Raw genomic sequence first — 16156 nt, 5'->3', positions numbered from 1 at the left:
CTCACAGCTGTGCCACACCTCAAACTCCCCAAGGCTGGGACAGGGGAGCCTGACACAGACTCAGCAGCTGTGTCCTCTCTGGGTGAGGTCCCAGCACCTGCCTCCTCCCAGGTCCTGCCTGCCAGACTTCCCCTCCACCAGCCCCCAGGTCCTGGGCAAGTGCATGGGGCTGGGAGGGGGTAGGCAGTAGGGGGACATTTGCATCCACGGCCCCTCCCCTGTGAGGCCAGTGGAGGGATAAGAGAGACCTGGGGCAGCCACTCCAGCTCTGGACCTCAGGAGGACTGTGTCCACCATGGCCTGGGCCCCTCTCCTCCTCCTGTTCCTCTGTCACTTCTCAGGTAGGGACAGGCCCACCATGTCCTGGAGAAGCTCCCTGGCCTGAGTGAGGCCCCTCTGTCTCAGATCTCCCAGCAGCTCGACTTTTGCCAGTGTTCCTCACTCCTGGATGTCTGTGTTTGCAGGTTCCCTGTCCCAGCCTGTGCTGACCCAGCTGCCCTCCCTCTCTGCGTCTCCCGGAGCATCGGCCAGACTCACCTGCACCCTGAGCAGTGGCACTGTCGTTGGTGGCTATCACATATCCTGGTATCAGCAGAAGCCAGGGAGTCCTCCCCGCTATCTCCTGAGGTTCAAGTCTGACTCAGATAAGCACCAGGGCTCCGGGGTCCCCAGCCGCTTCTCTGGCTCCAAAGATGCCTCAGCCAATGCAGGGATCCTGCACATCTCTGGGCTGCAGCCTGAGGACGAGGCTGACTTTTACTGTAGTACGCTGCATCCCAACAGTGGCTCTTACACAGTGCTCCAGAGCCAGGGGGAAGTGACACTAAAACCTCCCCTGTGCTCTCCCTGGTGCAGTCACTGCTGCCTGCCTGGGGCCACATCAAACTAAGGGTTGAATTTCGTTGTTACTTTTTGAACCAGCACCTGATTTTCCTAGCAATTGTGTATGTGAAAATGTGAGGTTTTCATTGTTAGTTAAAATGCCTCACTCTTATCATGTCTATAGCTGAGCAAATGAGTTCTTAGGATTCAGCCCCTTGCAGGGAGATTATGGAAGAGGAAGGAGATGGGTGGGCCCACACTGCTCTCCCAGTCCAATTTTGTGTGTTATAGAAGAATACAACAAGTTGGGTTATTTATAAAGAATAAAAGTTTATTTGGCTCAGGGCTCCACAGTCTTGAAAGTCCAAGTGCACGGTGCTGGCACCTGGTGCTGGCCTTCCCGTTACATTACCCCACGGTGGACGGGGAATCAACAGTGTGACAAGGGGAGAGCGAGTCAGGTGGCCCTTCATCCTTTTATCAGGGTCCCACTCCTGCCATCACCATCCCACTGCAAGAATAAAGCGGCTCATCCCTTCATGAACTCAGAGCTCTAGTTATTTAATCACTTTTAAAGGCCCCACCCCTTGATACTATTACTTTGACCATTCAGTTTCACCATGAGTTTTGGAGGGTTCATGCAAACCACACGACATGCCCAGCCCAGGGTGCACATCTGGCTCAGAGACATGTGGGGACAGAGAGCCTCTGGTTAGTCACTGGGTCCAGCACCCCAAGCCCAGCTCTGCTCACCAGCTCGAGGGCTGAGGCCACCTCCCCCTGCTACTGCTCATGCCAGCCTGTCTCTGGGGGCTGCCCCTCCCTCCTGTGTCTCAGAGGAAGCAGGTGTCTGCAGCTCCAGGGATGCTGGGCAAGCAGAGTCTCCTCATCAGTGAGACGTGACCACGTCTGTGACCTGCCAGTGTGCGCAGGACACCCAGAATCCGCCTTCCTCCTTTTCTGAGTCGGGTCCTGTACAAAACACCCTCCTCTGCATCCCAAGGTCACCTGCTGCTCATGGTGAGAGTTCAGTGTGGTGGGGGACACCCAGGGATTAAGGATATTGAAATAAAGAAGATCAAATTCCAAGAAATCACTGAAGAAGGATCAGAGTTACATAGGAAAGCTGTGTTCCCACTTCAGTTTCAGGAAGTCACTCTGGGGACACCTGCCCTGGCCTGGCCTCCCCTCCTCATCCCCTCTCTGCACAGGGACAGACTGAAGGGGTGCTGGCAATGGCTCAGCAGGAGCGACTTCTCTGTTCCTCTGTCACCCCCAGCGCAGGGTGTGGCCTATTTACTGGCTTCAAATAATAATGATTGTCACCAAGGGTCTGCGGCTGACTCCAAAGTCTCTCTCAGGTTGGCCTGAGCTGGGCTAGCCTGGACCGCCCTCTGCTCCTCCCACAGTGACCCCAACTCCCCCAAGTCCCCAGGTCTCCTGAGCACCGATTCCGGGCTTGGCTCCTCGTCTCCCCTGAGCAGCTGCAGATTCTTCCTCCCGTCACCCCTCTGTGCACAGCCCCTCTGCCACTGAGTTCATTAGACATGGGGAACCTGGGGACCCTTCTCCCAGGGCACACCCTGACCCCACCGCTGCCCTGGCCCAGCCCCCTCTGCTCCTACTGGGCTCACGAGAGACAGAGGAGCTGTGACCCTCACTGAGCCCGTTCTTGGAAATGTCCCCAGTGAAGCTGGGTTGGCACCAACAGCACAGCAACCCTGGTGTTTGTGTTTCCAGGTGGTGCTCGATGAGGACAATTGTCCCTCCTCAATGTGGACTTTTTGGGGTATGGCCCAGCTGGGATGATCTGGGGAGCGGAGACCCCTTTGTGCTGTGGACACCTTGCTTGGCTGAGACTGTCACTGACCACGTGTTGATGAGCTCTGCTGAGCATCCCAGAAGCCCTGGATCCTCAGGTGTGCTGGGGACCTTTGGTTAGACATCAGATATGAACTCTTTGGTCCTCAAAGCTGTCAATTTTATTCAGAAAATACGGCCTTACAGAAGTTCAGATTGTCTCTTGTTGGATGAAACATGCATGAAACTGACAGAGCCAGCACTGACCCAGGCACAGGTCCCCTGTCATGCACGAGGGAGCCTTGCCCTGCAAGAGCTCCAGCCTGGGTGTTTTCTTACCATGTTTGTGGAAAATCCTCTGAGAGGAAGAAGGACCAGAGGTGACTGTGGTTCTGCTTCAGACCTATAAGGTCACGGTTGGCTCTAACATTTGGCCTTTGCTGTCAGGAAGCTGAGTGGCCACTTTTTAGAAGAACCAGCAGCCAGGGCTGATGGAGGCTGCCTGGTTCTCTGAGGTTCTCTGTCCCTCCTCTGTGAGGACCTGGTGCCCAGGCTGAATTCCCACTTTGGGACAAGATGCCTCCGTGTGCCCAACATCACAGCCACACACCAACCCCCACAACGACGGAGCCCTGCCCTCCTGTCCCATAACCAGGAACCCCCAGCATTCAGGACGACTGGACCAGATCATTCCACCATCTCCCACGACCCTGTCATGGTGACGAGGGGTAATTTTTCCCACTGGTTTCGGCAACACAGGGTCCATCGCTGGAGTCTCAGCTGGGGTCAGTGCCATGGTACCCACATGGCCAGGGGATGTGGGGTCCAGACAGGAGAGAGTAAGGACAGGAGGTTTGTCTAAGTGGCCCCCCACGTGCACTACTTTGTCCTCCACCCCCATCATGAGTCCTTGTTTGGTCATGTCCTGTGGATGTTGGGAGCTGAGCAGGGACACTGTCCAGGCTGTCCCCATCTCACAAAGCAACAGCACAGGCCCTCTGACCTTTCTCATGTCCCCACAACTGACCAGTCCCAGGCCAAGTCCCACCCACTCTCGCCCACGAGACATTGACCTGCAATTCAGTGATCTCAGGAGACGTAGAAAGGAGCCAACAGCGCTCACGGCGGCCTCGTCTTCCCAGACCAGGTGAGGAGGACGGAGAAGGCCCAGTGATGGAACCCGAGGCTCAAATGCCCACCACCCTCGGGTGCCTCTCCTCCACCTGCCCCTCCTCAGGTGGGGACCATCCCAGGGGCTCAGCACCTGCAGCCCTCCCTGGAACACACCGCCATCTGAGGTCCCCTTCTGCTCCCAGCCCAGCCCAGCTGTCTCCAGGTCACCCCTGGGCACTGCTGAGGGTCCCCCCTCATGGGGTCCTCTGCACAGGGGTGCTACCTCTGCCCCCTCCTCTTCCGTGTCCTGGGGGCTGGGATCAGAGTCGGCCTCGCCCTGAGTCAGCTGTGACTCTGCCCCGTCAGGACACAAAGCCACCTCTTAGAGCCCTGACTGTCCCCTCCTGCATCGCCTGACCTTGGACTCTCCTTCTCAGCTTCCTATTGGGCCTGCTCAGTAACTGCCCCACTCTGTGGCTTGTCCTCAGGCCTGGGGCCACTTCATGTCTCACATAATACACTCTCAGTGTCCCGTCCCCTTTCCCTGCCCAGTCCTCACCTGCAGGCTGATGACCCCAAACCTTCATCCACGGCCACTGTCCTGGGAAGGGCAGGGTCCCTAGAAAACAGCAGGGGCAGCTACAGTGAGCACGTGGTGCCTCTGGGGAGCCCAAGCTGAGACCCCTGAGCCTAAAGATAGTAAAATCTCTGCTGCCGTAGTTTAAGGAGACAGGGCAGGTGGATCTCTCTGGAACTCTCAATGGATCACTTAACAGGAGTAAGAGTGTAATTTTCAAAATAATGATCACATTGCTTAATAATATATGGAATGAACATGTGTCAATATTTTGTTCAGCGGGTATGTTACCGAGGAGACCGGCGAGATGGTGAAACTTGGCCAATGAGGGTCTTTAAATCACTGCATCTAAACCAAAAGGAAAGGACCTTGGAAGCAAACTGCCTGTGTTGGAGATGAGCTAGTTGACATCCTGCTTGTTAATAAAACCAGAAACTTTATGTTCATCTTCTTCTCTGACAGATTCTGCAAATTAGCAAGATTCCATGTGTACGAAGTTTCCCGAGAAGGATGCGTGGGTTTTGGACCCGAGAAAGATGCGTGGGTTTTGGACGTTGTCTGTGTTAACCTTCCCAGCCAGTCTCCCCTGAATGGGCATCTGCATCCCTTCTTCAATGTCTCCTGCGTCGTTCCCGCCACCTCCTCTAAGGCAGGGCTTCCGCCCTCCCGCCCTGCAGCCCCACGACCTCTGTGGATCACGACACCCCGTCAGCAAGCTCCTCGGCCTGACAAATCCAACCTCCCAGATGGCTGGGACCCTGATCCTGCCAGCTCCTTCTCCCCTTGAACCCCAATCCTCGGTCCCTGGCGGCCCCTTCACCTGGGTCTCACCATTCATCCCCGAGCTGCTCCTCCTAGATCTACTTTGCCAACTTCTCTTCATCTTCACTGGAACCCAGAAATGGTCCCTCAGCTCACGTTTGCTCTGATTCCCTCCTCCCCTGTGATGTCAGGAGCCTCCGTCCCGCTCAGAACCCGGAGTGCAGCCGCGGCCCCTGGTCTCTGCCTGCAGTGGTGACATGAGGAAGCGAGGCCCCCTGTGAGCATCATTGTCATTCCATCAGGGGCAGCTCCCTGAGGAGGGACAAGGCTGTTCACTGCACAGTGACACACCCAGCGCTGAAAAGCACCCAACACAAGGCAGGTGCCCGATATCTATTTACCAAACGCAGCCCCGCCTCTCCCCACACCGCACACACTGTGCCCAGACACAGTGGGGCTCACCTGGGGACTCAGCTGTGGCCCTGCTCCTCTCTCTGTCCTCAGCCTGAGGGCTTGGGGACAGCCCCCAGGGAGAATGTTCAGGGGCAGGGAGGGGACACGGGCTGCCTCGTCCTCTCTACAAGAGACACTGCCCAGCCTGGGTGAGTCCCTGCTCATTCAGGTGGGAGAAAAAGGGAATCACAATTCACTGTGATGGTCACGGCACCATCAGAGAGGAGACGGTACTGGCACAGCACAGATCACGGCACAGTTGCCCAGATTAGTGTCTATAATGTAATAACAGAAAAATTAAAACACTGCAAGGTAAAAAACAAATATTATTTAAAACAATAATTAAAATAAGATATGCTTATAAAAGCAAAATTAAAATGCACTGTAGATTTTCTTTCACAAAAACTTACAGACCTATGTTATTTAGGTGACTATATATTCACTGTTTTTTTTAGAAATATAAATCTTGGTGCATTTAAAATCTCACAGTCCTAGAATCACATTGTGACACATTCACTGGCACAGAGGCCAAGCTGACGGTCCTGGTGTTCCCCAGTAACTCCACACCCCACGCACACTGGCACACACACACACACACACACACACACATGCCAGGCTGGGGCACATACAATACTTGTACGAGTTCTAGTCAGACACAAACTCTTGTTTCTTGTTTTGTGGATTAAGTAATTTCAATTATCTTTTCTGCTGAGCTTTATTCTTTTTATGACAAAATAATATACACTGCATATTCTTTTTGGTGAGAAATTGTTAAACTGTATTCATTTTTAAGAAGATTGACAGCACTCCTCATTCAGTACAAACCCTGTTTTCTCCTAGCCTTGTATATTGAAGAGTCGTTCCTAACAGCTCTCACAAGTCAGTGTCATATGAGATTAGGGCTGTGGACAGGGCAGTGGAGAGAGTACAGCACTGGCTCTGGGACACTCTGGTCACCATGTCACACTATGGTGTGTCGGGTCCTAGACAGCAGGGGGTGCTCGAGGCCTGCTCCTGAGAGCTGTGGGGTGATCAGAGCTGGAAACAGCAACCTGCCCTGCCTGGTGCCCTCTGCTCAGGGCACAGCTGTGACCTCCCCACCCCCTGGGACCACAAAGCCCCACCCCCGCCCACCCCTGACACCCTCAGGCACAGGGGCCTGACCAGGGCCCAGGGTGGGGGCAGAAAGCTGGGGCTCATTTGCATGGAGGGAGCCTCCCCTCTCAGGGTATGAAGAGGGGAAGGACAGACCTGGGGAAGCTGCTTCAGCTGCGGGCACAGAAGGCAGCACTCGGGACAGTCTCCACCATGGCCTGGGCCCCTCTCCTCCTCACCCTCCTGGCTCACTGCACAGGTGACCTGAGTTAGGGCAGGGGAAGGGCCCTGGGAAGACCATGGGGCCCTGCTGTGTCCTCTTGTCCCCAGACCCAGAATCACCCTGTTTGTGTCTCTCCCCTTCCAGGGTCCTGGGCCCAGTCTGCGCTGACTCAGCCGCCCTCGGTGTCTGGAGCCCTGGGGCAGACGGTCACCATCTCCTGCAGCAACATCAAGGGTAGTTATGTGTACTGGTACCAGCAGCTCCCAGGAACGGCCCCCAAACTTCTCATCTATGATAATAGCTATAGACCCTCGGGGGTCCCTGCCCGGTTCTCTGGCTCCAAGTCTGGCAGCTCGGCCTCCCTGACCATCACGGGGCTCCAGGCTGAGGACGAGGCTGATTATTACTGTTCAGCCTGGGACAGTAGCCTGAGTGGTCCCACAGTGCTGCAGACACAGGGGGAACTGAGACAAAAACCTGCCCCTGCTTTCTTGTGATCACTGTCATGACTGCCTGTGACAAACGCCAGGCAAAAGATCGACAGTGGCCAACCCCAGGGCAGTCACATCTGAAGATCCAACTCTCACAGCACAGACCTGCTTTAAATGGTCAGGGACCTCCCAAAGCCAGTGACCTTGCCAGCTTTCATATTGTTTTTTAAAACGTCTTTGTTAAGATATATTATAATGTATATATCATAATTCATGTATAATGAATGTAATGTATATATAAAATGTATATATCATATATATCATGATAATATATATATCATAAATTCCACCCATTTAAATATACACTTCAAATTTTCTTCAGTATTTACTGAGTTGTGCAACCATCACCGTAACATGAATTTAGAATATTTTCATCACCTACAAATAAACAATTACTAGTCTAATAAATAGTATTAGTATAACTTTGGCTTGTAGATCCAATTTTTGTTTTCTACATAACTTAGGAGATTAATGCATGCAAATGTTTATTAGATTGATTTTCATACATGAAACATATCAAGACATAATTTAGTACTTCATTCATTTTTATTGCCAAAAAGTACTCCACTGTATGTATGTACTACAGGGTGTTAAACCATTCATGAGCTGGTGGACATTTAGTTTGCTTAAGACTTTTGGTTTTATGAGTAACGCTGCTGTAATCATTGGTACACAAGTTTCAAATTTCTCTGTGGACTTATGTGTGTACTTTTGTTGGGTTTGGTAAGAGTGGATGTTCAAGGTGATATAATTACTGTTTTTGAGGAAATGTCTGATTGCTTTCCAAAGGGGTTGAACCAGTTTACATTTCCATGAATAATATATAAGAGTTCTAATTTCTCCACATTCTCATTAACATTTGTCATTACCTGTCATTTTGTTTATAGCCACCCCAATGGGTCTGCACTGGTCTATCTCTCTAGACTTGACTGCATTTCCCTAGTGGCTGGTGGTGTTGGGGATCTATGCAAACGCCATCCTGCTTCCAGTCACACAGGAGCAATGAAGGTCTCAGGCCCTTCATGAGTCACTAACTTCAGGCCACTTGGGACTGAGGCCGTGTTGAGTCCCACACTCAGCCTGCTCCCCTCCATGAAGCAGAACATGTGTGTTCAAGAGCAGAGCTCCTCCCACAGACAGTGGATGGGCAGAGTGAGGTGAAACCTCCATCCCAGGCCCAGGAGATAAAGCATCTTGCAGACTCCACCTACGCTGGGCTCTGCAGCTTCAGGGCTCCAGGCCTGTTCTAGAGCCTGCTCCTGAGCATGCCACTCTGTCACTCACCACGGGGGACACACAGCAGATCCAGTGAGTGTCCCCTGATGCCTCAGCAGGGGATGTTCCACTGGGAACCGGGACTTGGATGGGGACGTGACTGCAGTAACTTCTCTCTGTGCTCACACGGTGCCAGCATCAGTGGCCAAACAGCCCATCAGCATCCAGACAGCCTCATGACAGAGAATGCAAAACAGTGTTCTATGAAAAAATTAAAATCCCTTTAGATGGAATAAAAAGAGACTTAATTAAGTATAGATGTGGACTACATTGATGGGAAGGATGGAGTTAATCCCAGGGTGACCTGCCAGACCTGAATGGAAGGATCTCTCTGGGTACCCTGAGCAGAGAGGCCTGAGGGAATCAGAGGATCCTGGACATAGTTATTTTCCAAAAGATCCTCCGAGTCCGGGAGTCTGGGACCATTTGTGTGCAGATTTGCATCTGGGATACAGTGAGGAAAGGATGGTGCATTGCTGTGTCCAGGCATCAACATTTCTGCAGAAACATTACAATGTCACACTGACCTTCCTAGTACACTATAAAAAATATGAGTAAGAAAATAAAAATAAGGAAAATTATGTTTGGAATACAAACACACTGTATTCTGTCTAAAACAAAATACTAACCAGAAATATAAGGCACAGATAATTAGGAAAGTACAAATTTAGGAAGAAAAAACTCACTTAAAAAACTGAACAAATGTGTTGGACTATGAACAAGTAAATGCTATTTCTACCCAACTAGTAATTTCTCACAGATTATGCCTAGTCAGTATCCTCATTGTGTGAGTTTTGAAATGTTTTCCGATTTGCTGATTTTTGAACACATTGTTGAGCCAATTCCTGGAACATTGTCCTTCCATCCCACTCCCCTGCACAGCCTGTCCCTGGCATTCACATCAGCTCAATGTTCCAGCATCTGAGCTGCCTACAACGATGGTACATGAGGGACATCTAGGTTTTTCTAAAATATAGAAAATTATTGGGGAGTAGGTACCTAAAAAAGTTATATATGCACATGATTGCACCTCTGATAGTCCAGGGCTCCTTCTGGGAGTGAGAAACCCCAGCGATCACTCACAGTGTGTTGGGGTCACTCCACCAGGGACTCAGCCCATGGCTGTGTGACCAGAGACAGTGATTGGGGAGCTGCAGAGACCAGCTGGGCCCTCAGGTCTCTGGGCCATGGGGAGGTGTGTGCCTGTGACCAGCAGGGGGCGCTGGGGGACTGCCCTGTGGTCCCTACACAGCTGCTCAGTGAGAATCATTCACTCCAAGGAGCCTGGCCCTGGGGGATGAGCCCTGTGCTCACTGATGGGGTCTCAGCAGCTGTGTCCTCTCTGGCCTGGCACAGTCCCCTGAGCAGGGCCCTTTGTGTGGTCTCAGCAGGTGCTTCCTCCCAGGGCTCCCCCAAGGGGCAAAGCAAAGCTGCCTCCTCCTCAGTGAGCAGGGAGAGCTGAGCTCCAGCCCAGGGCTCAGGGAGGGGCTGGGCGGTCCCTGGATGGAAACACATTTGCATGAGCAGCCCCTCCTATGCAGAGGGTGGGCACAAAAGGAGGCCTGGGGCAGCCCAGTCCCACTGTGGGATCCAGGTGCTGTGTCCACCATGGCCTGGGCTCCTCTCCTCCTCGTGCTCCTCTCTCACTGCACAGGTAGGGACAGGCCTTGTAAACTGAGTCTCAGTTCCCATCCTGTGTCAGCCCCTTTGTCTAAGACCCATGAAGAACTTCACCCTGGATTCGGCCTCAGCACCCACGTGTGTCTCTCTTTGCAGGTTCCCTGTCCCAGCCTGTGCTGACCCAGCCGCCCTCCCTCTCTGCATCCCTGGGATCATCGGTCAGACTCATTTGTACCCTGAGCAGTGGCTTCAGTGTTGGCAGCTATACTATACACTGGCAACAACAGAAGCCAGGGAGCCCTCCCCGGTGCCTCCTGAGGTTCAAGTCTGACTCAGATAAGCACCAGGGCTCCGGGGTCCCCAGCCGCTTCTCTGGCTCCAAAGATGCCTCGGCCAATGCAGGGATTCTGCACATCTCTGGGCTGCAGCCTGAGGACGAGGCTGACTATTACTGTGCCATATGGGACAGCAGTGCTTCTCACAGAGACACAGGCAGATGGGGAAGTGGGACAAAAACCTCAGCCTGCTCAGGGTCTTATCCTATGCAATTTTGAAATTTGAAACTAACTGGGATACATACACACTCTACTCGGAAGCACGTCTGGCTTCAAAAACGCTCTACTCTGAATTTTCCATTCAATGTTTCTAAATTCTCATAAAGGAAAAAAAATCTTCATGATGATATTGAAATATTGCCTGTTTATCCAAGTGTGCTAAAGCCAGAACCTCTGGCACTGCCGTGTCTCTCTTGAAAGAAGAAAAATTAGCCCTTTCTAGCTGACATCGTTGTCAGAGTCTGAGAACAAGCCCATGAGGTCACAGGGCCCTCACTGCTGTGGCAACAGCCAGAATCAGTGGTGGAAACTTCAAGCATTTTTGCCCCATTGTGAGAGGCCACAGCCCTTCCATGGAACCTCCATTCACTTGGAGGATGTCTGCACCGTGGCTTATAGGACATTCTGAGTCTTGTCACCTGTATGTGGACAGCTGTTCCTTGCTCAGGACACAGAATCTTTCCAATGGAAACAAGGGCGTTGACAATTATGACTCTTGCATGGTACAGTTAATTTATTTAGACAAATTACTCTGTTTGTGATGCAAACATGATTGGGAGTGTTAATTAGGGGTCCTGCAGGAAAGGCCGGCCCACTCAAAATGAGGTCAACAGACACAAATTCAATAAAGAGGGACACTATGAAGGTGTGAGCAGAGTGTGTGGAAAGCCTAATTGAGAGTAGAAACCATGACCTGCCACCGTGGGGTCACTGGTGTCCCTTCAGGGGGTGGGGAGTGCAAGGTGGGGATGCAGAAGGCCAACCGTGGATCCCTGCAGTCCATGGTGACCCCACACAAGGGCCCCTGGGGAGCAAAGGCTCCAGCACCCGCACTACCTCTCCCCAGGTGGGAAAAGGGTCAGAAGCAGCTTCATCTGCCAGGAGGGCTCAGCTGTGCAGTGACAATGAGCAGAGGGTTGTGAGTCTGTGGCCAGCAGGGGGCGCCGTGGGTCTGATATGTGTGTGTGTGTGTGTGTGTGTGTGTGTGTGTCTGTGTGTGAGAGAGAGACAGAGAAAGACAGAGAGAGAGAAGGGTGGGGGGAGCCCATTATGTCCTCACTAGAGAAATGGCTGAGCCTCCTCTTGTGGGACTGGGTGTGATGACCCCATGGGTGTGGGACTCTCCTGCAGGAGGGACAGCTCCACCCCAGGGAGACACTGGGTGCATGGGCTTCCCTCAGCCCATGGGGGTGACTCAGGTCATCTCTTCCTTCTCCACCCAAAGGGACCCTCTGTCCAGGCCAGCATCCCACCAGACAGTGGAGAGGAGCATGGCAGGGTCATATCTGCATGAGGTGACTCCACCCACCAAGAAGGACAGGACAGACTCAGGTGTCCCCTGTCAACAGTGTGGAGCCCAGGAGGCTGTGCTGAGTTTCCCCACAGGGCCCCATGGACATTCACATGTCATATCCACTCCACATGACAACACTGTGAGCTGTGCAAGTGCAGCTCAGAGGCAGGTTCCTGTCCCCACCACCAATGAGGTGACTCCCCTCCCCACCCCCAGCCCGAGTGCAATTCCTGAGCTGCCACCTGCTCCCACTGTGAAGACCTGAGCAGCAGCAGCAAAGTCAGTCAGCACAGTCAGGTCCCTGCCCAGAGTGACCAGAGGACCAGGGAGGGCAGGTGGGGACAGGGACCTTTTGAGGGAAAGGGGATCTTTAGGTTACTGAGAGGATGAAGGGCGTGGGACTTTCCCACATTCGAAGTCACAGAGTAGGTGACAGATGGAGGCGTGTGAGCCCACAAAGGCTTCACTGAACTGATATCAGACTGTTCTGTGACCGGGTCGATCTTCCCACAGGTTCTCTGTGCCTGTAGCTGCCTCCCACCCCCAGCCATTCACTCCATCCCCTTCTGCAGGTCCCTGAGGCTCCCCTGGAGGGCAGGGCTCTCTGTGCACATCCCATGGTGGCTTCCTCTCGGCCAGGGATGCTCCTCCCTCCCCTGGTCCTCCCCATGTTGCCTTTTCTGCCTCCCCTGGGGACCCCAAAGCTTTGAGCTCCTGTCCCTCAGGATTATCCACCAGCTCCTCCCAGGCCTAACACACCTGTCACTCTCAGGCACAGGAAGAGCGTCCTGACTTCCCCTGGGGCCCTGGCGGAGCCCGCTCTCCTTGGTCAGTTTCCCCAGACACAGCCCTGCCAGGACCACATTCCTCCCCGCCCCTCTGAACGCGTCTCCTGCTCTTTTCTGTCTTTGCTTCTCCTCTCATAGCAACCTCAGTGCCACACTGACTGTCCAGGACAGAAGGCAGAGGCTGGCTCTGCTCTGTGGAGTAGACGCAGGGAGTGGACAACCACCACACACGGAGAAGGTGTCCCTCCCACAGAGAAGGAATCAATGTCATGGGGGATACCAAGTGTCTTCCCAAGTGTCCTTATTTCTCTCCTCCCTCATCCAAGGAGGGTGGAGGTGGGGCAGACACACACATGACCATGGCCACCTTCACACCTGAGCATTCACTGACATGGTCCCATTTCCTCTGAGCATGAATCGCTCTGGAATAAATCCATGCACTTTCGTCTTTGCAAACGTCCTCACTTATGGACACAATATGTGCCTTTCCGGACATTAACCCATGTTGCAAATGTCCTTCCTTTATTTTAAAACTTACACACATTTGGAGCCTGTGACCCTGTCAGAAGGTAAATACTCAATCTTTCCTAAAAACATGTAAAAACATAATTGAAAGCGATTTATTACAGGAACAGATGAATGAATAAATAAATCTGTAAATATATTGGAGTGAACATATAGATATTAAAGTACAGGAAGCCATCTCGGAGTAAACTTGTAGATATTAAATTATAGGGAAATCATGGCAAATCCAGGTGTAACATGCATTCAAAATCACGAACAAGTGACATTGGATAAAGTCTGCCTTCCCACCTCCACATAATCCCACACTGCAAGGTACATACAAAACTTTATGAAAATTATCGATTTATGTCCTCAACTTTGTCAAACAAAAGATGAACCAGCGTCAAATACAGGGTGGATGTGCTGGGTGACGTCAGAGGTTGGAGGGGAAAGTGTGACACAGTCACCTGGCAGAGGGACCTGAGAGGGACCAGGACGCTTACGCTGCCTCCAGGGCCCAAATCCTCCAGCCGGGGCGAGCTGGCAGCAGGTTCTCCGTCCTCAGCCCCGACAGACCCCGGCGTGAGCGCAGCACAGCGTCGGGTCCCCCAGCTCCGCTGGCGCCGGGCAGAGGAGAGGACGTGCCTCTTGAGTGTCTGTTTCACACGTGCTCGCGTAGCTTCTCTCATAAATAAATGACAGTTTTTCCCGAACACAAAAGCAGCTTCAGTGTCTTTCTGTCCCCACGGAGGCAGTGGAGGCCCCCGAGGTTCCGTCTCCGTCCTCCAACTCACTGTCCACACACAGCGCGCCCTTGACACAGCACAGCCCACGGCGAGGGACTGCAGAGCTTTGCTTTCACATTGTCGCCTGCTCCACTGCCTGTTACCCGATTGTCCCCACTGGAAGAAGCAAACTTTCATCCCAGGACCCAAAACAGGCTCTACATCCTGTGTCCTAGGGCGGCAGCCGTGACACCCGCCTGACCTTCACACGAGAACCTCACACTGACATCGACCCTGACCTTCCCCTCGCCCAGACAGCCATCCATCGCCAGCCCTGCAGAGTCTCTCTCCAGACCCCTTTGCACCCACCTGGTCCACCGACGCCCCCTGCTGCCTTCATGGCACTCGCCGGCGAAGGGCTCTGGTGAAACTGTCCCCTGACTCGCACCTGGGCCCTCCCCTCCCTGCCCTCAGGGTCCTTCTGCTCTCAGGGTGTCTCTGACGGTGGAATCTGGCACCTGATCAGAGCGCTGCTCCCTCGTTCTCAGGCCTTTCCGTGCTGGGCTCGCAGCCCCGGTCATGAGGTCCCTCCTGGAGAAGGCGGAGCCCTCCCCTCCCTTTCCTTCCACACAGCCCATTCTGCTGTGACATTCACACCTCCAAGGACAGAAAGGGAATCAGAATGTCTTCACCAGAGTAGTGGCCGTTGGACCAACTGGACAGATTTGGAGGTTTAAACGCGAAGGGAGCACAGGATGCTGAGCAGAGACCCTAGGACAGTGGCTGGAATTGTGAGGGGTGGGGGTGGGGAGGGCGGCCCCCTTCCCAAGGCCGCTGTGCCTCCCGCGTCCAGCAGAGGGCGCTGTGGTCTCAGCACCTGCTCAGGTTCCCCAGGGCCTCAGCTGTCTCCCCTGCCCCACCTGCAGGTGTCCCTGTGTCCTCTGTGTGGTGTAGCCCTCCCCCTGGGACAGTGTCTCCATCTCTCAGCCACAGCTAGTGTGAAGTCTAAGGTGGGGCTTGTGCAGCTTCCAGAAAGGAAGAAATTTGCATGGAGACCCACCCTGAGGAACAGAATGACAGATAAACAGGGTTGGTGGGCTCAGTCCTGGCTGTCAGCTCAGGAAGCACAGCCTGGGGTGTCCCCACCATGGCCTGGGCTCCGCTCCTCCTCACTCTCCTCGCTCACTGCACAGGTGGCTGCCTGCAGGGAACTCAGGGAGGGCTCTGGATGTCATCTGGGAAGATGGTCTCTCCCTCCTCTTTGGAAACAGGGTCTGGTCTGTTCTCACTGATCTCTGTGTCTCTCCCTCTATGCAGGGTCTTTGGCCAACTTTGTCCTGACTCAGCCCAGCTCCGTGTCGGGGTCTCCAGGGCAGAAGGTCACCATCTCCTGCACCCGCAGCAGCGGCAGCATTGGCAGCTACTATGTGAGCTGGTACCAGCAGCGCCCGGGCAGTGCCCCCACCACTGTGATCTACGAGGACAACAAAAGACCCTCCGGAGTCCCCGATCGGTTCTCTGGCTCCATCGACAGCTCCTCCAACTCTGCCTCCCTGACCATCTCTGGGCTGCAGTCTGAGGATGAGGCCGACTACTACTGCCAGTCTTATGATGGCAGCGACAGTCACACAGTGCTCCAGACCATGGGGAAGTGAGACAAGAACCCCCCAGAGCATCCTCGCCCTGGCTCTGCCCTCAGCCTGTCCCCACCAGGGTGTGCAGCTCTTCCCTGGCCCTCCTGGATGCCTGAGTTGCGTGTGTGTGCTCACAGCTCCCTCTATTTTCTTTTCTAGATACCAGTTTGTATTTCCATATCTTGATGTCTGATCATATAATAAATTCACAATCAACCTGTCAAGTAGATGTATTTAAAACAGTTTCTGAACCACAACACCATTAGCATTTTGTGGTCGGAGGCGTGTTGTTCATTGTAATATGTTTAGTAGCATCTCTGGCCTCTACTCATTAGCTTCTGTTCACACGTTCCCCTCACTGATGAGAAGAAAAATGTCTTCAGACACTAACAAACCAATGTCCCCTGCATGGAGGCAACGTCAGCT

General features: G+C 53.2%; 1 gene segment (V, D, J or C); it reads left to right on the top strand.

Moving 5' to 3' along the window:
- Positions 1 to 6835: 6835 nt before the first annotated feature.
- Positions 6836 to 15751, top strand: LOC138401635 (immunoglobulin lambda variable 6-57-like). The segment is given in 3 exon segments: positions 6836 to 6881; positions 6990 to 7029; positions 15448 to 15751. Coding segments are annotated over 3 exon segments (390 nt in total).
- Positions 15752 to 16156: the final 405 nt, after the last annotated feature.

The sequence above is a fragment of the Eulemur rufifrons genome, chromosome 21 (genome assembly GCF_041146395.1).
Source record: "Eulemur rufifrons isolate Redbay chromosome 21, OSU_ERuf_1, whole genome shotgun sequence".
Lineage (NCBI taxonomy): Eukaryota > Metazoa > Chordata > Mammalia > Primates > Lemuridae > Eulemur > Eulemur rufifrons.
This window is presented reverse-complemented; position numbering and strand designations above follow the sequence as displayed.